The sequence below is a fragment of the Pagrus pagrus genome, assembly GCF_965226575.1.
Source record: "Pagrus pagrus genome assembly, chromosome: 14".
Lineage (NCBI taxonomy): Eukaryota > Metazoa > Chordata > Actinopteri > Spariformes > Sparidae > Pagrus > Pagrus pagrus.
In genome coordinates, this window is record NC_140198.1 from 23030319 (window position 1) to 23055052 (window position 24734).

Here is a 24734-nt window from a genome sequence, read left to right on the forward strand (position 1 = left end):
CAAGGACACTGAGACTGTGAGAAACAAGATTCTCTGGTCTGATGAAACCAAGATTGAAGCAAAGTACAGAGATATCCTTAATGAAAACCTGGTGTTCAGGTCCTTAGACTGGGCCAAAGGTTCCCCTTCTAACAGAACAATGACTCTAAGCACACAGCCAAGACAACACTGGAGTGGCATGCTTGTCGCATCATACCCAAGAAGACTTGATGCTGTAATCACTGCCAAAGGTGCTTCAAATAAGTACTGAGTAAAGGGTCTGAATACTGATGTCAATGTGATATTAGTTTTTCTTTTTTTTGATAAATGTGCAAGAATATCAATGTCATTATGGCGTGTTGAGTGTAGATTGATGAGGGGGAAAAATAATTTAAATGTTTTTAGCATAAGGCTGCAACATAACAAAATGTGTAAAAAGTGAAGGGCTCTGAATACTTTCTGAATGAACTGTATAGTGTTTACTTGGCAAAAGCCATGAAAAGTGGCTCAAAGAACAAATCAAATCTAAATATACAGAGCTTTGATGAGGTCAAGGAAAAAAAAGACAACCCAACAAAGGTTTAATGCATATTAATAAATACTCTTTATTTAGTAAATTTTGCACATTGCGCTCTTAACATCACACCCAAATCCTTATTACAAATGGATGTTTATTCTCTGTAAAATCTTTATATTTAGAATTTCTGTACACATTTAATGGTACAACCTTTACCACAACATTGAAGTGTCACCAAAGAGAAAAAAAATAGAAACAAAACAATAAAAAAAAAGAAAACATAAAATAAGACTCCTAAAATTTATCCCTAATGTCACAGCTTGCGAAGCCCGATTACCAATTCCACTGTGCTCTTACCCAATGACCCTACAGAAGACCAACAACAAATAGCTAGGCTTGGTCAAAGAGAACAATTACTGGTGAGAAAGTGGCCAAGAAATGAGATGGAAAAGTGTGTTGGTGTGCAAAACAGAGAGAGCAACAGAAAGTAAGAATCACATTTACTTTAAAAGGAGAATTGACTGAACAGGACACCAAATGTACTTCAGATTTTTCTTTTCTAAAGATGTCGCAGCAGTGGTCACGAGTGTTTTTCCCAGGGGAAGATTTTCTTAGTGCAGTTAGTTGACACTGGTGGTGGCGAACCACTTTCCACAGACCGGCTTACTCCGCTCAGTGGCCCGGCAGTAGTTGGTGAACTTCTCTTTCAGGAGCTGTCTGTACTGGTGGCGGTTGTTGTAGAAGGACTGGTTTCTTTCTAAAAACGCCTGGATTTCATCTTGTGTCAGACAGTTCTCTTCATCCGAAGTCGCTTCTGAATTGTCCTGTATGAAGAAAGTGAGTTTACATAAGAATCAAACCAATTTATTCATTCATTCTTATTCAGAAAAAGCAAAATTTAGTTTGTCCTGTGCATGTCCGGCTATATCAAGTCAAACTGTCTCCTATGAGAGGCCTACTTTTGAATGTTTTGAACTACATTTCTCACTAACCAGAAGTTCCACGAGACTCATGTTTGCCTCTGGAGGACCTGCATGAAGGCTGAGGTTCTTCTGACGTACTGTCCATGGTAACCGTAGTGCAATGCTGGTAAATGTGTCACCACATAAGGAGGAGAAGATTTCTTTGGTTCGGCAGGTGTGTGATGATGGTGGACCGTGGCCTGTTGTTTTCCGATCTGGCATACAACCTTCACCTTTTTGTCCCTGTGAAAATGTGCATACTTTATTTAATACACAGCCTGAAATATTCTGCATGTGCTGCAGCATGTGACTTTTACAGCCTGTCCTCTCACCTGATTGTTGCATAAACCCTTGCCCTTCCTTTTCTTCTTTTTACTCTTGCATTGAGTATTCTCCTCAGCATGCGGCCAGCAGTCCACACAACTGTCTGTTCCATCCTCCTCCTTGTCTTCGGCACAGTGATGGGCATTTGGGTCATCTCCTGCAGAAGATAAACAAAAACACGGTGAGAAAAACAGACTCAAGACACTGCAAGACAAAGCCCCTGAAGTAGTTTTAAGTCCTCAGCATGTTGGAGCTTCTCAGACCAGACCTGCTTCCTCATGGTTGCATATTCCCTCAGAGCAGGCGACGTCCGAACCTTCTCGCGATCCTGTCTCACTGCCCTCCATACTTGAGGAGTAGCCGCAGTCACTAATATTGCTGTGGGGAGACAAATCTGGAAAAACACATGGAAAATATTTGTCCTCACAATGGTCTTGCTAATGCAGTTAATTCTAAAAGATACACAGGTTGGCTCGTGGTGTTTGTGGAATAAGTTAAATATTCAAACTGTAATGACCTGTTTGGATTCAAAATATACAGTTTGTAAGTGCAGTTGACAGTTTGAAGCAGTTTGCCTTGTGGTCCAGCAGAGGACACTCTTAAAATTCACTATCAGCTTGACCTATTCCATGCCCTATTAACCTTTCAGTAAGCTAGGCTAATGAATAAAAATGGAGGACACTAGCAAAGCCGTGCTTATCTGATAATCACCAACACTGAAGCATCTGTGGTGCAGTGTGTGGAAGTTTTATTTTGGGTTGTACATCATAGACTCGATGGTTACGGCTTTAGCCTGTGTGCATTTTTACCCTGTTTGGTGTTGTCTGGGCAGCTACATGAAGTGTTTCCATTGGTGGCGACGCTCTCTTCACATCTGGCCTCCTCCTCTTCATCGTGGCTACCACAGACCTGGCAAGAGCCCTCCATAGACTCCAGAGAACCCTGCAACACACCAAATGCGCTGGATGTAAATAAAGGCAAACGGTCGTATGGCTGCATATAAACAGATATGTCTTATTGAATATGTAAGGATGATGACCTCGTCCAGATTTTTCTCCTTATCCTCTGCCTCCTGCTCAGATATCTCAAAGCCACACTTGTTTTTGCGCCGATTTTTCCGCTTTTGCCTCTTTTTCTCCTGCTTCAGCTCTTTGGCCCGCTCCTCCTCAGACAGCTCCTCGACAAACTGCTCAAGGCGGCTGATCCCCTGCATCTTCTCCACCGCCATCTAGGGAAATAGATAGACATTAGCACACATCCATAATGTATTCATCATGTGAGTAATCCATCCATTTAAATAATACTAAACACACACTGGCTTTGAATTGTGTACCTCAAAACTTTTGCGTAGTGCATCAACTCCCAAATGAAACAGTATCTGCCAGGTCTGCTCCTCTGCTCGGAGTTTCTGCCAGATTCTGTGCAGCCGCTCATAGAGGTGAATACCCAAACAGGTGAGGACCTCTTCTTGTGCAATGTCAATGGTCTTGGCATGTCTCTCTCTGCGTCTTTTAAAAAAAAAAGAAAAAAAAAAAAAAGGGGGGGAAAAAAGACAGCATCATCAACTGAATGTATAAATACATTGAAGGGAACGTGGTATAATATAAAAGTACTCAAATCAAACTAACTTCCACTTACTCATAGCCTCCTGCAAACTCAGGCTCTGCCCGCCCAAGGAGGTGGGCGATGAAGTCAGTCTCACAGCACACGTGGATGTGGCGTTCGTGGGGGCAACAGCATAGTCCCTCATACAAGGCAGCGCAGTACCCCTTCTCTTTAGTGCAGTCCAGCTCACCCACCAGGATGTTGTATGCCCTCAGCACTTTATTCTTACAGTCAGTGCAAAACCTGTGCGCAAGAAAGTAACACACTGTTAATTCAGTTCTCTTTCAACCTCTAACACAACATTGAAAGGAAAAAAAGCATATTGAAAATGAAGGCTGTGATAGTCACACATTACCTGTGTTTACGCAAGTATGTCTCCAGCGTCTCTAAGAGACAAGTGCTGTCAATAAGGACGACCTCATCTCTGCACTCCTGAGACATCAGCTCCCACACATCCATCCAGCTTCCCCTGTAAGCAAACATACAACTATTATAGCAATACAATCACAATACAAGGTGATCTTCTCTTAAACCTGTAATGACTGTTGTTGTTGGCCATTAGGGAGTATGAGCTGTAAACATAACAGTGGCATACCTTTTAAGCAGATATGGTGAAATTGTCAGCACACAGTTGCTTATTTACACATCCAGCAGATGTGGAGCGACATTAGCATTCATTAGGAGTCATATTCATGGTCACCATGATAATCTAGGTCCAATATTCACTCTTCTTTTAGTGCTGAAGTTGGTTCTCACCAACTCCTGAGGGAAATATCTGACTCATTAGCTGCTAAATGCCGCACCGTTTTCGCTTCACATGTCTAACTGAGGCTGTGTGATAAACTATAATCTATTCATAATGTCCTCAGTTTGGGTTAAAAGCATGCAACTGCCGCTGTATGTCCCCATGCACTGCATAAGGATTTCTATCCAAATATTACAGCAGAAGTGGCAGGAGATGGGTGAGCGTATAATAAATTGGTTTAGATGACAGTATAATTATCAGCTTAAGAAGGATTAACATCACTTGGGTCTGTTTTGGTTCCCAAACTTGAATGCAAACTCATCATCTGATAAAAGGTCTCTAATATCTATTGAAGCGAACACAAGATTAACTAGGATCTTTCTTTTAATATAGAGTACCCAAAGTATTATGTTTAGATAATTGTATTGCCTGTTTGAATGTTTGTAATAGCTGCTTTCTGATTTAAAAAAGACACTGTCCAAATATCATGCAATGTCTATTATTCATAATTCTGTTGCTGGTAAAATATATGATGTTTTTTTCACACCATTGGCCAGAGGTGTTAAAGTGTTCCATTTTAGATTTACAAAAATATTCACCACATTACATGATTCTTGATAAAACCACAACCACAGTCGAAACTCCGCTAAAACATATCAAACACTTCACGTTGGTTTCTTTTTTATTTTATAAACTGATGTTTATGTTTCCATATTATCAACTATCTGGGGGGAAAAAAACAAAAAAAACAAGGTGGTACACAGAGATGACTGAGATGACTAAAGCTTCTGAGGAAAGAGCACAACTCAGTTTTTTGTGGCTTGTGTCTACATGGCGGGGGGCACCAACCGTCCAAGGGAAAACTGGATGCTAAATATGTCGTCAATCAGTGTACTTGAAAAAACCAACCACTCTCTTCTGCTGGGAAAAGTTTCTCTCCCACTTCTCAAATACAGCCTCTTAACATTAACATCCTGAATGTTGCTTAGTGAAGAAAACAATTGATACAACAGTTTGATGAGGAAAACAGATGAAAATAGTCACCCCAAAGGTTTAGGTTTGTGTGTGTCCAAGGAGTGTAGCTGACAGCGCTTGTTCTTTTTACTTTTTGGGATGGCATCAATCATGTCATTCAACTTTGACCTGTAAAAAAAGAAATGTTTTATCACATTGCACTGTTTTTTTCAAAAGTTAACATTGCAAGTTGTCCATTTGCTGCAACTGGCACTAAAAAAGACAGTATGTGACAGTAGTAGCTAAAATAACAAAGAATAAAAGAATGTACATAGTTTACAGTTGTAACATTCATGCCTCAAAGGACCAAGTGGTGGAACAACTACTGAGTAATGCTGAGTAACAGCATTATCATTATATAGTACTCCACCACACTCTGAGCATTTTTTTGTTGTCATCACACAGAAGTTTTGTTTCTCTCTGTTTTTAACTAACAAAAAAAACAAACAAAAAAAAACATTCACGAATATATATAATATGATTGATTCGGCAGTGAAAATAAAATAAACACATTTCTCTGTATCTTACCCATGGACGTAGAAGAGGGTGTAGAGCTTCTTTACATCTGCTAAACACGCCTTGGTGACAGAAAGCATTCCTGTGGGTTTTACTGTGAGGGGCTCCAGGGCCGGGTTGCCTGATTCCACCAAATGTGAGAAGAGGCGCTCCACACTGCGTCTGCAGCCCACACATGGCACCAGCTGAGATAATGCACTGTAGACCTCCCTGGACGTGACCATCAGGGCGATTGTCAAGTCCTGTTGCTTCAACTTGGAGTAATACTGAAAGCCAACAAACCAGACATCTGTTACCAATTCATTGACATGTCATGAAAAGACAAACTACACATTCTTTGACTGAGCTTATGTACACTGTAGCAGGAAAACAGCACAATTCACTTGCTTTTATATGGCTTAATAGGCCCACTCTGCAGAATTAAAACCACTCACCTCAGAAAATTGTTTCCAGTGAGTCGTGTTTATTTCGTGGTTGTCAACATCCATGACACTGTCAGAAAACTCCATCACCATCTGACAAGATATACAGTAATGTATATTGAAAGACTCAGTTCAGTCTGAATACATAAACCATTTCTCAGGGAATAACCTGTGACATGTCACAATCGCCTTCTTGGTTGTTAAAGTTTATACCACTGCCACAAACAGTTCTTGACACCGACTAGCAGGTGTCCATTACACTACAAACAGATGACCCGTACTCAGGTTTTTAGCACTGTAAATGTGTATGTCAATTTTATTGTCATTGTATGAGCAGCTATCTATGTACATTGAGGTGTGTGTCATCAATATTGCATCTACATCATCACAACATGTTAAGATTGTCAAATTGGTTGTTACTTTTAGACAACATTGTCACTGTCATCTCTCACCCCTCTATTCCCATAGAAATGTACTTATTTGTCTACACATTATAATTTCCTAATTAATAGATTATTCAACAAAGTCAGCAAAACTCAAAGTTTGTCCCTTAAATAGGTTTCGACTTGATCGGTAATAACTAAGCTTTACTTCTGGACATGACATCAGTCAGAAAACTGATGTGGAGTGCCAACACATGACCCAAAGAGGCTTATGGCTGAGCTAGCCACTTAGCTGTGATCTTCACAGACAGTCTCCTTGTGCTCATATACAGTATGTGGGAAAGCTTATTTACCGTCAGAGTGTCGTCGATAAACAGGGGAATCTGTCTGGCGAGAAATGGGTAGTCCTCTTCCCCCTCCCTGCACACTGCTACCAGACGTGCCATGACTTCTTCCAGTTTGGCTGTGGTGCAGCTCGCCTGCAGATGACACACAAGAGACCGACTGACCACATTTGATATCAGCACAGGCTACACTAAGCTAATGCTAATCTACTGCAGGTCATTGTGGGCTATCTATCATATCGCCTCGTCACTACAATAAAAGCTAAGTTGCGCACTACCTGACAGTCAAGCACTGTACAAAAGACCAATTATTTATTCACCGACGTTGACAACATCTGCTATAACGTTGCTAACAATGTTGCAGTGGAAACAGATTTGTCTTGACCCAGATATAATCAAGCTAAGTTAGCAAAACATCATGAGCATCGAAAGCTTGGTGGGAGGAAGGTTATGATATGATGTTTTAGTTTGGGAAATCTGTTTTAAGTCGTTTTGGCTGCAAGAGTTTAATTTAAGAAGACGGGGTTTATTCACGCTAGCGTCTATCTGCTGGTCACGAAATAGCAGTAACCAACGGCTAGCCAGTTAGCCTGCTAGCTAATTTCATTTGTAGTACGGTTTGAAAAAATGAGGAAGCCGGTCAGGTAATTCTTAGCGCAATATTGTCAAAAGATCGTTACATTCAGAAGTTTCTGATACTCTGGTACATAACAATTAGGTTGTGTTGTTGACATAGTTTGTCTACGCCCCGTCGATGCCAGCAAACTTGGCTAACTTACTAGTTAGCATCGCTGTCCTATAAAGCTACCGTTAGCAAGCTTGAACACGGCTAATATAAAGTTCAACTGGCTGAGTGGCTACTTAGCGACTGTCACTTTCATCAGCTTCTCGCGCTAACGCTTCGAAGATTGGACATAGTGTCTCACCTTGACAAAATAAAGGGAGAACAGCATAAAGCCGAATATTGTTTTACTTACCCGCTTGCGAAATCTACTCTTGAATAAATATAAACAAGTGCGACAGTGACTGGCTGCTACGGTGGCGGAATCTTCATGACTGATTTGACCTTTGCCCTCAACACGTAGAGCTGACGTTGTAATGCTGAGACATGCAGGGGGCGCACTATGGGTATATTTGGAAAAGGACAAAATGTCCATTCGTAGAAGAAGAGCTGTTACAAATCCAGTTTGTTTGAAAGTGAGCTCCATGGATCTATAATATATCTAATATCTAATAATACATTCATGGTGAGCACTCATTCTCCCAGTTCTTCATTTTGATTGTATCCATCAGTTTTACATACGTGTGTTGCAGTACAGATTTTAACCCCAGCCCTTATTTTAAGCGTTACTTTTCAATATTGAAGAATAACTTTATTAAGTACAGATGTTGCAGTCACTAAGATTTGAGCAGGAAGAAATTCAAACCAAGCAAAACAGTAATAAAATAAGCAGTAAAGTAACAAACAGGAAATAATAAAAGATATACAGAAAAAATCTGTAGCTCGCATTACATGGAATGTTCAATTACTTCATCGTGTTTTAATTTGCAAGTCTTACCCACAGATACCACTGGATACGGTAAGGCTGCGTTATGGCTGCGTTACGGCTCCGGTACGATTGTGCTCTGTCGTCCTCGTCCGGCAGCCCCCACCAGCTGCGTTTTGAGTCTGCCAACGTGCAGCTCCACCCAGCTGGAGTTATGAAACTGAGAAAATTACGCAATAATTACATAATCACACACGACCGCAGTTATATTTATGTGTTATAAACACAACAACACGAAGTGTTCCCGACCGACGGATTAGAAGAAGAGCTCATATTTGTCTCTTTTTTGAGGTTTTTGTGTTTGTATCAACACTGAGTGTTTTATTTTGATAAACTGGCTTCCCGTCTGCTCTGTGCTAAATTCGGCTGCGGACTGCCGGAGCTGGGACGCAGCAGACACGCGGCTCAGCGGACCTGGTGGAAGTTGACACAGACTAGAGTGCTACAGATCGCAGTCGTACCTATCCAGTTGAATCTGCAGGTTACAATTCAAGTAAAACCAATCCAGTATAAGCAGAATGCATTATTTAGCAGCAATGAGCAAACCGTTTCATTAAAAAAACCAAAAAAAACCCAAAACAAAACAAAAAAAACCAATACAATACAATGGAATGGTTTGACTGTATATTGTTATCCAAGTCTTCACTTAGTCCAAAGCACCGTTTTATTAAGACAGAGCATTCATTTTCATACAATAACATATAATATACAAGTATCTTACACCATTAACGCTTCCCAGTGTTTTTGATTGTCCTGAATTTCAATGTGTGTCACTCCAGCCCCACAAAAAACTTCAAAATACACAAATAAACCTTTCAGTGCAGTTACAAAATGTAGTTTCACCAGAATTTCACTGTTATTCCACAGAGATGTAAAACATATATCACAAGGCAATTCGTGAACATGTACAAAAGCAAAACACACACTGAGATTAAACTGCTGCAGCTCAGTGTGTCCACTATGGAGTTGGTCAATCCTGTCATGAGATTTGCAAGCAGGAAAAATAACAGCTGATTCCTGCTGACAGCTTGAACCATGCAGCGTCTTTCCATTTCACCTGTCTTTTTGTCAGAGACTGACTCGGATTGTTTTTTACACAAATTCCACGATGAGGGTACTAACTGACAGCCTGATGCTCTTTTGGAAAACAGTAAAACCATATCAGCGAAACCAAGGCAGGACATAAAAAACAAAGACTGGGCAACGCTCCAGATGGAGAAAGGTAAATTAGCTATGCGACGAGACACTGGCTCCACCAGTGTCTGGCATATGTACAAAGCAGTGTACAGGACCACACTTCCCAACAAGAGGTTGGAAAGTGCTTTGAGCCACTGTCTAACCTGGGATCTTGGTTGCATCAAATACAGTCCCACCTGAACTCCTGCCAAGTAGATGGCTACATAGCCCACCACAGAGAATATGCCCTCCTTGTTAGCATGCAAAAAGTCCTTTTCTCTGTCATTGTTGTGGACAATGAAGGCCTTGAGTTCTGATGTCTCCAGAGCGTACTGATAAAACCCGCTGATCAGAAGGGCATAGACCCACGACTTACTGGCTGGTAGCACAGCCAAAATCATGGAAGCCCCAACTCTGACGATAGCTAGTGTGAAGAAGAAATTCCAGTGGACGCCATACTCTGTCACATGCTCCTGGTAACCACTCATTTTCAAGCTCACCAGCCTTCCCATGCCAAGAACCATCAGGGGCCAGACAGACAGGAGCTGCTTTGTGATATGATTCATCCTGGATCCTGAGATGTGCTTCCTCCGTGCCTCTGGACAGACAAGGGCATTTGCAAAGACATATGCTCCAACCCCAAAGTCCATAACCCCTGTACCATAGGTTTCTGTTTTAGCATATCGCCTTGGGAAGACACTAAAGTCTACTGCAAGGATGCTGATGGTTGTTTTCACATTTACAAGCACTCGGAAGATGGTCACAAAGGGAACGTGGTTGACTTGAACGTGACTCTGAAGGAAGGAGCTGACAGTGTTCTGTGGGTGCCCAGCAGAAGGATGGCTGCTGGTGCGACAGATATAGCAAATCACACAAGCCGAAACAATGGTCAGGCTTATGATGACATGGTGAAGAGTGCTGCTCAGAACGGTGCATGACAGGACGAGGGGGAGAATCAGAACAGAGAAGTCAAGAAGCAGGTGAGAAATCAGTGGGAGCGGCAGAGGAAGAAACCCTTTGGCCTGATGGTAGAGGATCAGAATGAGTCCTCTGTTGATGAGGCAGAGCGGGGCGAGAAACGAGCCCAGTGCCACCTCCTGCAGACTGGTCCCGTTCAGATTACTGACAAACGCCTCCTTCAGTTCCTTCTGAGACATGGCCTGCAAACAATAAAATTAATATTTTACTACATGAGAGAAAGATGGCTTTACATGGGGACAAAAACATATGAATAAGCTCAATAGACAGTAGAAAATGAACAACATTTAGGACACTATGGCAGAAACCACAGTGAATGTACACAAAATGGGTACAAAGGTGAAACCTAATTGCATAATTGATTCAACTCTTGACGTAACTTAACTTACTGATTTTCAGCGGAAACAACCTTGTTAGCGAGTACAGTGTACGACAGCACACTGTAAGTTGTATTTCACTGACAGTATTTCACAAGCACTCACCATGAGAGAAGTTAGCTTAATTCTCTCATCTATACTACGACGCTTAATAGCATTATTCAGGTAGTCGTCTGTGTAGTTTTTTAACTCACCACGGGTTTGTGTCTTCGGCTTGGGAAATGCAAATTCACAAAAAACCTGTTTTACAGCATTCTTGTTTAAAGTCGTTTGAATCTCAACCATGTTACACGAGAGCTGTTGGAGCTCCTGCGCTTACTTCCGCATTCGGCTCCGTGCCGCATTCATTACAGCTCGGATTTCTGGAAACTTGGAACCTTAACCGGGACTTCAGTTTTATACATGTTTCGCAACTATTCTGAAAAAAGTATTCGTTCTTGCCTAGGTATAAGTATTTGATGAATATGACGGTCAAAGAGCATGGTTGAGTATCTATTTCAAAACACTGATAAATGCAACATGACTATGTTAGAATCGACGTTTCGTTACATGGAAAACTACATATTAATTTCGAAATATATAAAGTCCCAATTTTAAGTTAAATTATGAGACATTATGAAAAATAAGTGCTTCAGAGTTATAAGGTTTCATGAAAACCCCTTTTCATGAAAACAATCTGAGCCTGTATCAGCCGGTCGCTGACAGCTGGGCCCGTGAAGTATCAGGAAGCGGGCGGGAATAAGCGTGTGAGGTTTGGGAGTCTGGGAGGCAGTCGGACCGCCAGCAGGCAGGCACAGGAAGTTGTCCTTGAGGAATTTGTGGCTGTAATGGAAAATACTAAGGTTCAGGCAGGCGGGTTCAGGACTGTATGGTGGAACAACCAGAACTCATGTTAAGTAGATTTTAGTAATAGTTTTGATCAAAGATTTTCGGATGAGTTTGACGACAGACACGAAATTAACGGTCAGATCAATGAGTTCTGCGGACCACCGACGTAAAGTTCGAGCAGCGTACAAGACTGGAGGGGGGACGGTGAGTCGGGACACGGGGGACACCCGTCCACAATTTCTATCAACTGGTGGTTTAGAGTTTTTCCTTCTTGTTGTAATGAAATGCAAAAGTTATCGACAGTTGAAGTTAAGTTGACCTGGGGTTACTTCATCGACCTGTAACGTTACTGGTGCTCAGTTTTGATTGGTTGGTTCTAATTCAAACGCATATTTGTGACCTAATAACATCACCGCAATGTAGTTTTAATGTGCCAGAAGCAAATAGTGTATATAATATAGTAGTTCCTACGACGCGTGTAGCAAATGACGCCAAACTTACTTAGTAGAAAATGTAGCAGCACATTTCTCCCTTGCTTTTAGAAAAGCTAATATAGCTATGCTAACGAGTCTGACAGAGGGCTTTCAAAATGTTATGGTACACTTTTGGTCTTTAAGTGTCTATTTTCTATCAGTGCTCAAAATACTTGGATACCTGTAGTGTCTCATGCCTGGCAGTAGTTGCCAGTTTGCCAGTAGTAAGATTGACTAAATGATCAGATTTTTGACTGGAGATTGGCACGAGAACAGTAGACAATGATGTGGGCTACTCAAACAGGTGTCACATAACCTACATTTGTTAAGGGATTGTTCTTGATCTACCTGTGCATGATGTTTGTACTTGTGTTTTTATTCTTCAGCCACCTGCTGCTTTCTAAAATCACAATATAACCCACTGCAATAACTTGAGAATTGTGTCCTCATATATATTATTCATATAGTATTATTGGGTAATAAATTCACGACCTTAAGACTTAATACATGGTTTAAAGTGACCTCACAGAATGATTGGATAAAGGCTACCTGCCATTGGATTAATCCTGTTTGCGCAAATTAAGCACCTCAGAGTGTTGACAGTTGTCAGGCGGACAGCAGGTTCAGGCCATGTGATCTTAGCAGGATAAAGCAGACTTGCATTCGTCAGTCCTGAGTGATTGTGACTGAATGGAATACACATGTCATATTGATCGAAGTGGTTCTGCACAAATGCATGTCGCAGTTACCCATGTGAGACTATAAGCTGTAAAATAAACCCCGGTGTCAGTGAAAAAGGCATGCAATGGGAGAATAAAGATTTATGCATTTTGTATGATGTTTGACAACTCTCTCAAAGCCATAGAATAAAACTAGAACATTTCATTGCATGAGATAGATTGTTTATAGGTGCTTCATAGGTCAAGAACATTTGACAGATTTATGTATGACATTTTGATACCAAAAATAACAGTGTTTATGTTTTAATATGTGTCTTACATTGTGGCAATAACGCAACCAAATATGCATGAAAACACAACTCTCCTCTTCTGCTTTTCTATCCATAATGCTCTAAAATTCAAGGCTTTTCTTTGTTTGAAAAAAAATCTTTTTCTTACAAATGTTTCCACCCATGGGCATTTACTTGGCATGACTGACAAGGTGTCAGTTCATAATTTTGTGTGTGTGTGTGTGTGTGTGTCTCACATTTTGCCTTTCACATAGGTGAGAGGATTTATCCAGAAAGTCCATTCTACTCCCCCATCCCTAAATGATTCACTGGAGGGAGAAATTCAGGCCTTCCTCATCGATGAAGACCAACTCCACACTTATGATGACCTCACCAAAGTCAACCCAGTGACGCCAACAACGGGTAACACATTGGGCTATATCACTTGATAAACATGATGCATGATGGGGCTTTGTCCTTCTAGTGCCTACTGTTTAAAGTAGTTTCACTAGTTATACATTTTTAGTAGTTTTGATCAACAAATTAAACCGTACACTTAATACGGTGGCATGAATCTTGAAATCTCCACGACTAAATGTCAGTGAAAGCTGAATGTTTTATTTGTTGCATAAACTCTGCCTTTATTTACAAATACGCAGCCAGTGTGACGCAGTGTTTTCCAGCTCGAGTCACCTTGGATTGCAGCATTTGCTGTGTATTATTTAACCAAGTCAAGATAAAATCTGCACGGAGGACAAAAAAAAATTAAAAAATGCATGAATGATTTCAGTGCGACCAAAATGCTGCAGGTATACACAATCATAGGAAGGGAACAATGGTCATTCAAGTGAGCAAACCCTGGGGCATAATTTACTTTGCACACACATGCCTCCAAAAAATACAATGATTCTTGTATTCTTTCTTCATTTATAATGCGGTAGGAAAGTATTTAGCATGATATTTTAAATTGTCTATTTTTGCATTTTTTTGAATTATAGTTTCTCCATTGTTTTTGTTGACATGACCATGCAGTGTCATTGGTATTACTATTATGTAAGAAAAAATCAGTGTGGGAAACCACAGTTGAATGTTTTTGGTGAAACCAAAAAACGTGATTTTCTCTCTTTTGTTAGGATAAATATATTGTTTCTATGCATTTTTGCACCATGTGGGGGTGACATTAGGTAGTGAACAAGTTTGTGGGAAAGAGAAATTTAAACATGCGTTCAGTGTGAATCCCAGAAAAGAATCACTCAGGACAATAAAATGTAATCTTTTATAATATTTTGTCTGTGGTTGCCATGCTAATTTCCACCCAATAGATGTTCCTCTGTGAGAGGCTCTAGCTGTTAAACCACCCATAGAAATTGAAAGTTGAACTGTGTGCTTTAATCGATTGCCATCATGTTTCAGGCTGATTAGATGCTTCACAGTGGACGTAACCACTTTGTGCTTGTCAACAAAAATTATATTCTCATTAAATGCTTTGGGGCATGTGAGAACACATCTCTACGAGCACTGTTAATGCAGTTAAGTTGGAGTCTCTACTCAGAGGGATTTAAATTAGATGAAATATTGTCCATGTAACCACAGCTATTGATACTGAAGGTTTTAGTGATATTTTAAGGGGGTGTTGGTTTCAGCGCAAGGGGAGAAACATAACAGTACAGCTTAATAACAGCAGAGGTCAGGAAAACAGCGTGAAATTGCTGAAGAATATTTTCTTGAAAAGCCTTTTGATTATGACTCATCTGTTATTTCATATAGTCCAAGATTTTTATTATAAACAAACATTTCTTTGCCGGTTAAATGCTTCTGTTTTATCATGCCTCATGTGGTTATCATCTGTAAAATATTGGTTTGTCTGTTCTTTTTATGTTAATACCTAATGTCATTCAATGTTTTTCCTCTGGTAGTGTTGAAATGCCTGCAGGCCAGGTACAGTGTGAAGGTGTTTTACACCCATGCCGGCTGCACGTTGGTGGCTCTGAACCCCTTCCAGCCAATCCCGGACCTCTACTCTCTGGATGTGATGAAGGAGTATCACTGTGCTCCTCAGCCCCAGGTATTTACAAAGTCACAGCTGTCGCTCAGTGTAATTCAACTCACTTGTGAATATTTCTTTATGGTGTTTTTTTATTTTTGTTGGAGAAAGATGGGTGGTGTGGGTGCATTGTAAGAGTTTGGTGTTTTCAGGATTAACCAGAACTGGTACCACAAGTGTGCCAGCGATCAATATTTCATCAGTATGTTTCATATTTACCAACTTTGCTGAGTGTTAAAGTGCATAAAACACCAGCCTTGCTATTTTGTGGTAACTTCAAACATACATTTCTGTCAACAGGAGTTCAAACCACATATCTTTATTGTGGCGGAAGAAGCCTACAGGAATGTCCGAGGCCAGCTGGTGCCAGTGAACCAATCTTTGGTGGTCAGCGGTGAGAGTGGTGCTGGAAAGGTAAACCAACACATTGTGTGTTAACCTTAAGGAATTAATGTAACCTACTACAGTACATCAACAAGGGCTTTGAACTGTGTAATTGGGTATTGACCAGTAACAGTATACTGTATATGGGCTAAGCAGATTAGGAATTTTAAGCAGTTTTTTTTTCCTCAAGAATTTTAAGTCTTTGTGTGAGTCATTCCTTGAATAATATTAATTCATATTTATCAGCAAAGAGTTGTTCAGTATTCCCTTTTTGTTGTTACAAGATTGGAATACTGTTCCTGTTCCAAACACTCGTTTTCCTGCCTTTCAAAATGTGAGGATTTGTTGCTTTGAATATTGAATATCTTTTCAGCTCTGGGAACTTGAGATGGACATTTCTTCTCTATTATCAAACATTGTTAATTAGTCAGTCTCTGTAAATTGGGTGACAGGATTAGTAGTAACGATAATAATTTGTCTCTTTAAAGACATGGACATCTCGTTGTCTGATGAAATACTACGCCACGGTGGCAGCCTCCTCCTCAGTGGTGCAGAGTCAGGACACAGTGGACAGAATAGAGAGGAGGGTGCTGGACTCCAACCCCATCATGGAAGCTTTCGGTGAGTAAACTGATTGCTGGTGTCCTCGTTAATGGGAAAATAACCACTGTAAGCAGTCACTCTGTTAACACTCTCCCCTCCATGTAGGCAATGCCTGCACGCTACGGAACAACAACAGCAGTCGCTTTGGAAAGTACATCCAGCTCCAGCTGGACAGGTAAAACTGAGCCTGCTGCAATGTATGCATGTACTTTAATACAAGTTGTTCATCAGTTTAATTTGTTCAACATGCTGTTTGTTACATAAAGGTGTCAGCTGTTGGTGGGGGCATCAGTACAGACATATTTGCTAGAGAAGACCAGGGTGGCCTGTCAACCAGCTAATGAGAGGAACTTCCACATCTTTTATCAGGTCAGTTAACAGGGCTCATACAGTCATCTGGTATTTGAGTTTGATATTAACACATTCATAAGTAATTCAGATGTTAATGCTGAGAGCATATTGTTTTTCAGATGATGAAAGGGGCCACAGACGAGCAGAGAAAGGAGTGGAAGATGTCTCATGGCCAACGTTTTGCTTGGCTGCCAAATTCTGAAAAAACAGTGGAAGGTTGGTCTATATTTTTAATGTGTATTCATCCATTTTTGGAGTCTATGCTATAATTGTCTGTGATTCTCACAAGTAACTGCTGCTCATTTAATGTTTTATAGAGGACTGTTTTCAGGAGACTATTGAGGCGATGGTTCATCTGGGCATTAATGCAGAAAGGCAGAGACAGATTTTCAGGGTAATGTATTGTATCATTGGGCACACTTTCCTGTAACCCTCTATTTGTTAACAATTAATTAATAGTCACACTATAATGTAGTTCTAAGCAGATGTAATGGCAGTTCAAGTGTTTATTAATGCACAGTACTTTTTTATATTATTACGACAGTGTTATACTCCATTCTCATCCAATATCTGTTTATACACCAGCATCCAGCATGATGGGTGCCCACAGGAGGAGTTGTTGTTGGAGGAGGAGTTACATCTGCTTACAACTACATTATTGTCTATTATAAAGTATTTATTACATGTTCATATATTTCTTATAAACGCTAAATAATAATAACAATCATCAACTTTCAGTCTTGTTTCCGTGTGCATTTTTTGATCATCTTTTTTTATGTGTAAGCATAGAATTACATTTCTCTGTCATAACGCCTTACAGGTATTAGCAGGGATTCTGCAGTTGGGAAATGTGAATTTCTCTTCGTCTTCGGATGAATCACAAACCTGTAACCTAGAGGAACTGTCCAAAGGTACTGAATATGATTTTGTTTAAGACATTTAATCAGTTCTAATCAATCACTTTCAGTTACTAAGTGCTTAAAATCTCCATTATTTAGAAACGTAAAGCTGATGTAGATACAAATTGTTTGAGGCTCAAGGGACTTATTTTGAAAAACTTTCTATAGGATTTGCTTTCATGTGTCATTCTGCTGGCCTGAAGAATACATTCCCTGACAATAACTACCAACAAACCTGAAATATGTAATTAACAGCCTTCCTCTCCTGCTTGTGTTTCAGACTTCTTGCAGAGGGCTGCTGAGCTGCTGTGCGTCCCTGCTGAGGAACTTCAGACGTGTTTAAGAGTAAGGATGTTGAGGGCGGGGAAGCAGAGCGTAATAAAGCCCTGTTCCCAGGCAGAGTGCAGTGTGAGGAGAGACTGCCTGGCCAAAGTCATCTATGCCCAGTAAGAATATGGATCTGATCATCAAACAGAATGTTAAAAAAGGTTTAGTGGAAAGTGACGGTCATGCAAGAGCTTGTTTTTGTCTTGTGACTAAGACTCAGGTGTTCAAACTCCGCTTTCCACCAAACACTCAAATGTGAAGCCATCTTGCCTTTTTGATTACAATAAACAGTGAGGAACATATGTACTTTAATAACTGTTTATATCATAAGCTCTTTATCTTTTGAAATACATGTATCACTTCATCCCAACAGATTATTTGAGTGGTTGGTTACATTCATCAACAACAGCATATGTGCAGAAGAATCCACGTGGTGCAACTTCATAGGTAAGAGCATTATTGTCTTTTATGTCATTGAATGTTTATAATTCTTTGCTCCAGTTTCTTTACATAAGCTCACACAGTCCTCTCCTCTCCTCTCCTCTCCTCCTCTCCTCTCCTCTCCTCTCCTCTCCTCTCCTCTCCTCTCCTCTCCTCTCCTCTCCTCTCTGTGATCCCCAGGAGTTCTTGATGTGTACGGGTTTGAGTGTTTCCACATCAATAACCTGGAGCAGCTGTGTATCAACTACGCCAATGAGAAACTGCAGCAGCACTTTGTGGCTCATTATCTCCGAGCTCAGCAGGTAGCGTCGCTTTGTTTTGCTTCTGTTTCCATGCAGAGATCTGAGCAGAGCTGTAGAGCCTCTGATGGTGAACTGCTTATTGTGTCGATGTTCAGGCCTCAGACACTCAAGAGGCTTCTTCAATCTTTATGAAATCTGTCATTGGAAAAACCAGAGCATCTTTTTGCACCTTGTTTTATGTGAGAAACTGATTTTGTACTTGAACATTTATGTTTATTTGTGCTTCTCCCAGGAGGAATATGTGTCAGAGGGGTTGCAGTGGTCCTTTGTCAAATACCAAGACAACCAGAGCTGTCTGGATCTTATAGAAGGGAGCCCTGTCAGTGTGTTTTCTCTTCTTAATGAGGTATGCTGCCCTTTGTCTGTCTATTGCTTACTGTTGCCCCATTCATATTTCTTATCTTTTGTCATACTGCTTGTGTAAGATACTCTTGTTCTTTGTTTTTCTATTGTCAAAAGCATTTGTCTGCTAGCTAAGTACCATTTGCTTGTGTGCCAGACTGTATATTATTTATGTAATGTTCATGTAATTTGCTTGTTTGTAAGTAGTGGGTGTGTTGAAATGTTTGGATGTATTCCACTGCTTTTTCACTTTTGATATTTTCTTTGTAGCCTTTACTCACATTCCCTCAAAAGGCTATGTCTTTTGCCAGGCTGCCATTGTAGATAAGAGTTTTTTCTTAATGACTTGCCTGGTTAAATAAAGGTGAAATAAATAAAATAAACACCAAAAATATTTTTAAAAAAACAGAAAAAAAATTATATTATAATAACATTATATTATAATTAGAATAAATATACCAAGTAATAACTTCAATAATTCCATAAACACGCGTTTTATGTGCGTGCATATGTATGGTAGGTGCGCTCCTGTACATAAACAAATAGTACTACACCCCTGCTAACAAGTGAACAAAAATGCCAAAAAAACAAAACTTTCTTTCGTCCTCACATCAAACATGAATTTTGTACTAGTATGACATAGTATGACATATATATATATACGTCATATCCCCCATCAATTTCTGAACCATATCTGAAAAGCGTTTGTCCTGGTATTCAAAGTCTAGGACCTTTTTGTATAAAATGAAATGACAAGTATGGATTTATCTTATTACTTAATGTCTCTAACTTTTTGCATATCTGTCCTACAGGAGAGTCGTCTTAATCGAGCCTCAGACGCAAAGACATTGAGGATTCGTATGGAGAAGGAGCTCTGTAATAACGGCAACATCAGCTGGGACAAGTTCAGCAAGGAGCCACACTTCACTGTGGCCCATTACGCTGGCAAAGTCAACTACCAGATACAGGGGATTGTGGAGAAAAACAAGGTGTGTAAGAAAAGATTTTACATTGTGTTCAGAAGATTGTCCACAGAGCCACTCACCTATTCCCTCCTGCATTTTTTATTATAGGACCCAGTACCACCAGAGCTCATCAGCCTGCTGCAGAGGTCTGACAACCCCCTGCTTCACCAGATCTTCACTGATAAGGAGGCTGACAACACAACCAGCAAGGGGCTCAGCAAAGTCACTGTGGTCTCCAAGTTCAAGGTGGGAGTCAATTAAAGAGAATATTAGCTTGTCAAGGCCTGGAGAGTTCCTCCTGGGAGGGCTGAGTCATGAAACTGATGATGTTAATGTCTGATTGCAGAACTCTCTGGAGAGCCTGATGAAGATCCTCCACACAACAACTCCTCACTACACTCGCTGCATCAAACCAAACCCAGACTGCAAGCCTCTGACCTTCAAAAAGGAGGAGGTAGGTGTTCTACACACACATTTAATACTGTTCTCTCGTACCACAATGACAATAGGAGGCCACACTTTATATTTTCACCGAAGGAACAGGTTTTGATAGATTTCTCCCATCTGCTGTCAGGTTATCATGCAGTTGGAGGCCTGTGGGATTGTGGAGACTATTCATATCAGTGCTGCTGGTTTTCCAATAAGGTGAGACACTTTCCTTTGTTTACTCTTAATCTTAAAGTTTGTTTATTTTGAGTTTTGTTGACTTGTTACTTCTGTTTCACAGAATTCCTTTCGAAGACTTCATCCAACGTTATGGACCGATTGCAAAATATTCAAATTTCAAGTCAGGAAGTCTTTCTGTTGGTAAGTACTGTTCGTTGCAGGATACACGAACAGTACATTTTGTCATGTTTATTGTGGACAAAGAGTGATTTTTTGTCCTCTCTTTAGGTCTGCTGGTTTATTCTTTTCCTCCAGTAGCTCTCTTAGTAAATTTGATCCTCAGTTCTCTACTCTTCTTGGGACTTTTCCATTTGGTGTATAAAAAAAAGGACTTTCTAACAAAATTTGCAACTTTTTATGAACTTTCCAGGTAAATGCATGCACCTCTGACTATCAGGGCTTGCTTTGCATGTTGATACATATTTCTCTTCTCATTCCTGATAATTGCACGCTTGAACTTCTATTCATATTAATCACTGTTCAGCTGCTTTTTAGCTATACTAGCAGCTCTATAGAAGGCATTGTTGGTTTGTTTGTCCGTCGGTCTTTCCGGCACTTTGGTCCAGACTTGAATATGTCAACAGCTATTAAATATAGTGCTATAGACATTTTGTACAGGCATTTATGTACCACTGAAGATGAATCTTACTGACTTGATCCCCTGATTTCCTGAAGCACCACCATGATGTTGACATTTGAAGGTTTTCTGTGAAATGTATTGATCACTACTGGACGGATTGCCACGAAACCTGACACGTCTACATTCATGGTCCCCTGTAGTCACTTTGGTCCTGACTTTTCCTGTAGCACCACTAGGAGGTCGAAATTTGTCCCATACCTGCAAAAGAAATGACTTTCCATTAGCCTCAGTTATACTTTGTGCCTAGTGCTAATTAGCAAGTGTAGCATGCTAACACACTAAGATGGAAAAAATAACGATCATGTTAACATAGTCATTGTGAGAATGTTAGCATTGTCCTCAAGTAAGACCTCACAGAGCTGCTAGCATTGCTTTAGACTTGTTTCTCTTGTTGCATGAATGTTCAAGGATCCTGCTGACTAACCCTGAATGCTGCCAAATAGTATCAGGTTTGAATGATGCAGTTGTATCATATCATTGTTTGTGGCAACTGTGCTGTTGATTCTGGTGGATTTATTTGTGCTCTCATGCTAATGCACTGAACAGTTTGTACCTTACTGACTGACATACTGTCAAACAAATGCTATGTGGTACAACTGAATCTCTAGACTGCTGGAGTGCTGCTCTGCCCATACTTGAATGATGTCTCCAGTGATTGCTCTAATTCCTTTCTATCTTAGACTTGGAGGCTGACGGCAACGACAATCGTAGGCAAGAGGTGGAGAAGCTCCTTCATTTTGTATTACGACACAAGGCGACTGACCCCTTGTACAACCATAATTCATGGGTGCACTGCGGAAGGACTAAAGTTTTTCTCACCCAATCAATGGTCAGTCATTTATATAAAATCTCTGACATCTTCACACATAATTGAAAGTTTATGTATAACTAAGATATAATTAGCAAATTTACTATATAAAGCCAAAAACTTAACTTTTTCAGTGTGTTCATTTTGTATTTATTGGGTGTTTCAGTTACGTATCAGGCTTGTAGAGCAAATGAGGGGGAGTACTTACCTGCCTGGCTGTTGTCTTACAGCTGGATTTGCTGGAGGGTCAGAGGAAGATGATCCTGTCTCAGTGTGCCTTCACCATTCAGTGCTGCTGGCTGCGGTACCAGTGTCGCATACGCAACGCCCGCCGGCAGTCTGCTACTCTGATCCAAGCAGGTAAACTCTTAAAGCCCTGGCCGGGTACCACTGAGTGGAATCAGCAGAGCTCTGTGTCATCACTCCCTCTACGTGAGCCTGCTGGCCTTGACCTCACTGTCTGGCCAACAGGAACCAGCTGGCAAAGTCTGTACACACTGTTTGCAGGCTGACAATGTTTATCCCTTCAGAAGCTGCCACACATGGAAGCTCATCTGATTAACTGTTGATGACAAATGTTCTTTTGATACTTCCTTCTGAATTGGATGTACAGACACATTAATCTCCACAGTGCACTGACTGAACTAGCAGAATGAATGGCTTTGTGACGTGTTGAATTGTTTCCGCCTCTTGCAGCCGTGCGGTCCTGGCTGGTCAGGAAGGAGGTCCACAGATGGCACAGAGCAGCTTCAGTCATCCAGAGCACCTGGAGGAAGTGGAGGGTGAGATTTTGTTTTCTTGCTCATTGTTCATGGCTTACTCCAACACTGGTGCATTTACAGCATGTTTATTAATGTGCACAATCCCTGTTGAATAAACAAATTGATACACATGGAGTAATGGGTAATATTCAAATATGTGTCATTTTTCTGGCAGGCACTATTGAAGTCTTTGGCTGAGGCAGAACTGGATGATGCGGAGGACCTACAGGAGGACATGCCAGCACTGAACCCTGTTATCAGGGAGCGAGGCTCGGTGCAGCTCTCAAACATCCAGGAGCCTGTCACGGTGCGAGGGTGGCCCATGGGTCTGGCTCTGGCCTCGGCCCCGTCTATCACCGTGTCTCTGACAGCCACAGGCTTCCAGAAGATGATGTCTGTGATGGCCTCCCTAAACCTGCCCTCCAGGAGAGGGGAGTATAAGGTGGAGACCAACCAGTACACGCGGGGGCTCGCCTCCATACGGGCTCAACCCAAGGTAAGGGAACATCAACAAAGTTCTTTTAAAAGATTGTCATTTCTTTATTGGTTATTTGAAGTTATTTGTTTCTTTTCTCTTTAGGGATCTGTAAAGCTGCACTGTCAGCGGTCTCCACTTCTCTACGCTGACAGGCAACCAGGCAAAAAGTGTGACGTGACAGGGTTCAACGAGATCCTGCTAGATAAATCTTTGTAAGAGCAGAACACTAAGGGTTGATCTCACGGACACAGACGAGGGACAATCTGGTACAGAGGGAACAAACCTGGTATTTTAAGCTGTTTTTTTGTTTTACCAATACATGTGTTTAAAGTGATCACTGCAGGTCTGATTAACTTTTTTTTAAGAATGCCAAAGTTTTTACAAGGAATGTAAAACCTGCACCCTGGCGTAATAATACTTTAACCTCACAAGTGGTCAGGTAATGCAGTGTGCTGTGAACCTGACCGTCAACAACAAAAAAATCATCAGGATAAGGCAGAGACCATTTGTAGAATAAGTGCCATGTGTCCCACACATAGAAAATGTGGTGTGAGTTGTGATTATGATGATGCCACTACAACACCAGACAAACGCAGTATCATTTTTAATTTAGTCTTAAATGATAACTGGAATTACATGTCACCATCTTAGCACCTTTTAAAAACAGACGACTGCAGGTTTTTGTCTCATTATTTTCTCTTTGGATGTGTGACTGTTGATCAAAGTGTCGGGCCTTTGACGAGTGCCTTTCTTGAAATCTACACTCAAATCACAAATTGGCTGTTGGTAACAGTATTTATTTAGGGTGACTATTTATGTGTAGTTTGATAGATTTATTGTGGGTGTAAAAACATATTGGTGATTCAGGTGCACATATGTTAGCACAACATCCGGCATTTATTTTGAGTGTAATTTATTCTTGAGAAAAAACTAATCAAGCAAGTTTGCACATGAAAAGTTCATGAAGTATTGCACATTAAAGCCTCCTCACATACGGCAACTGACTGACAAAAGTCATGAACAAGCACACATATGACTTGTGTGAAACAGGGAAAGAATGAACCAATCAAGTAGCTGCTTTTTGTTTGATAAGGGGTCTTTATACTATGCACATCTGCTAAATGTTGAGTGAAACCACTTTGTTTTAATCTACTGCAGTCCAGAGCATTAATGCATGCACTGTGTAACATACCAAAGTCTTTTTACTTGTGTTTTGTGTGGGAGAACAAACATGTTTTTATAGCATCAGGTTTTCTTATATTCAAGACCTTTTTTCTATACATTTTTCAAAATAGCATTTGTGTAACTTAACCCTGACCTTTTATATTCCTAGTTTCAGATCAAAAACACATCACTACAGGGACAGTACCTCACAGATCTTCCTTTGTTTGCTAAAGAATTCGTACTCTTTCAAACTTCTCCAGCTGTAGATTCACTGAAACTTTATAATTTAATCTATATGCTTGTTTTTGTCAGCAGTACCAAGGGATCAACGTACAACAACTTGAATTCTGTTCATATTTAAACGACTGTTTTGTTAAAATAAATGTCAGTGTTGCAACATTTTGATTGTAGAAGTTTTCC

At 40.5% G+C, this 24734-nt stretch overlaps 3 protein-coding genes across 5 annotated transcripts; 1 reads left to right on the forward strand and 2 right to left on the reverse strand.

The window, feature by feature from the left end:
• Positions 1-559: 559 nt before the first annotated feature.
• On the reverse strand, positions 560-8465 carry ggnbp2 (gametogenetin binding protein 2). 2 transcript variants are annotated; one of them, XM_084374342.1, is made up of 14 exons: positions 8371-8465; positions 6821-6946; positions 6097-6177; positions 5675-5928; positions 5177-5275; positions 3743-3856; positions 3421-3630; positions 3116-3290; positions 2822-3010; positions 2592-2724; positions 2051-2176; positions 1791-1939; positions 1489-1701; positions 560-1320 (listed from the first exon to the last, which is right to left on the reverse strand). In XM_084374342.1, exons 2-14 carry the CDS (start codon positions 6911-6913, stop codon positions 1117-1119), a joined length of 2040 nt encoding a protein of 679 aa, XP_084230468.1. In that variant the 5' UTR covers positions 6914-6946; positions 8371-8465; the 3' UTR covers positions 560-1116. The 2 variants fall into 2 exon arrangements, with proteins under 2 accessions (XP_084230468.1, XP_084230469.1); XM_084374343.1 differs by lacking the exon at positions 8371-8465 and adding an exon at positions 7789-7903.
• Positions 8466-8866: 401 nt separating this feature from the next.
• On the reverse strand, positions 8867-11219 carry pigw (phosphatidylinositol glycan anchor biosynthesis, class W). Its single transcript, XM_084374344.1, has 2 exons — positions 11084-11219; positions 8867-10694 (listed from the first exon to the last, which is right to left on the reverse strand). The coding sequence occupies exon 2, from the start codon at positions 10689-10691 to the stop codon at positions 9198-9200; it is 1494 nt and encodes a 497-aa protein (XP_084230470.1). The 5' UTR covers positions 10692-10694; positions 11084-11219; the 3' UTR covers positions 8867-9197.
• A 422-nt stretch (positions 11220-11641) lies between these two features.
• On the forward strand, positions 11642-24713 carry myo19 (myosin XIX). 2 transcript variants are annotated; one of them, XR_014624133.1, is made up of 25 exons: positions 11642-11921; positions 13415-13562; positions 15056-15204; positions 15484-15597; positions 16056-16188; positions 16276-16345; positions 16437-16539; positions 16641-16737; positions 16839-16915; positions 17342-17432; positions 17701-17866; positions 18121-18194; positions 18369-18490; positions 18723-18836; positions 19645-19821; positions 19906-20043; positions 20144-20251; positions 20372-20442; positions 20525-20604; positions 21784-21932; positions 22142-22271; positions 22608-22693; positions 22848-23168; positions 23253-23436; positions 24484-24713. XR_014624133.1 is itself a non-coding variant. In XM_084374050.1 (24 exons), the coding sequence occupies exons 1-24, from the start codon at positions 11823-11825 to the stop codon at positions 23364-23366; spliced, it is 2931 nt and encodes a 976-aa protein (XP_084230176.1). In that variant the 5' UTR covers positions 11642-11822; the 3' UTR covers positions 23367-24713. The 2 variants fall into 2 exon arrangements, 1 of the variants encoding a protein (XP_084230176.1); XM_084374050.1 differs by having other exon boundaries at positions 23253-24713.
• The last annotated feature ends 21 nt before the right edge of the window (positions 24714-24734 follow it).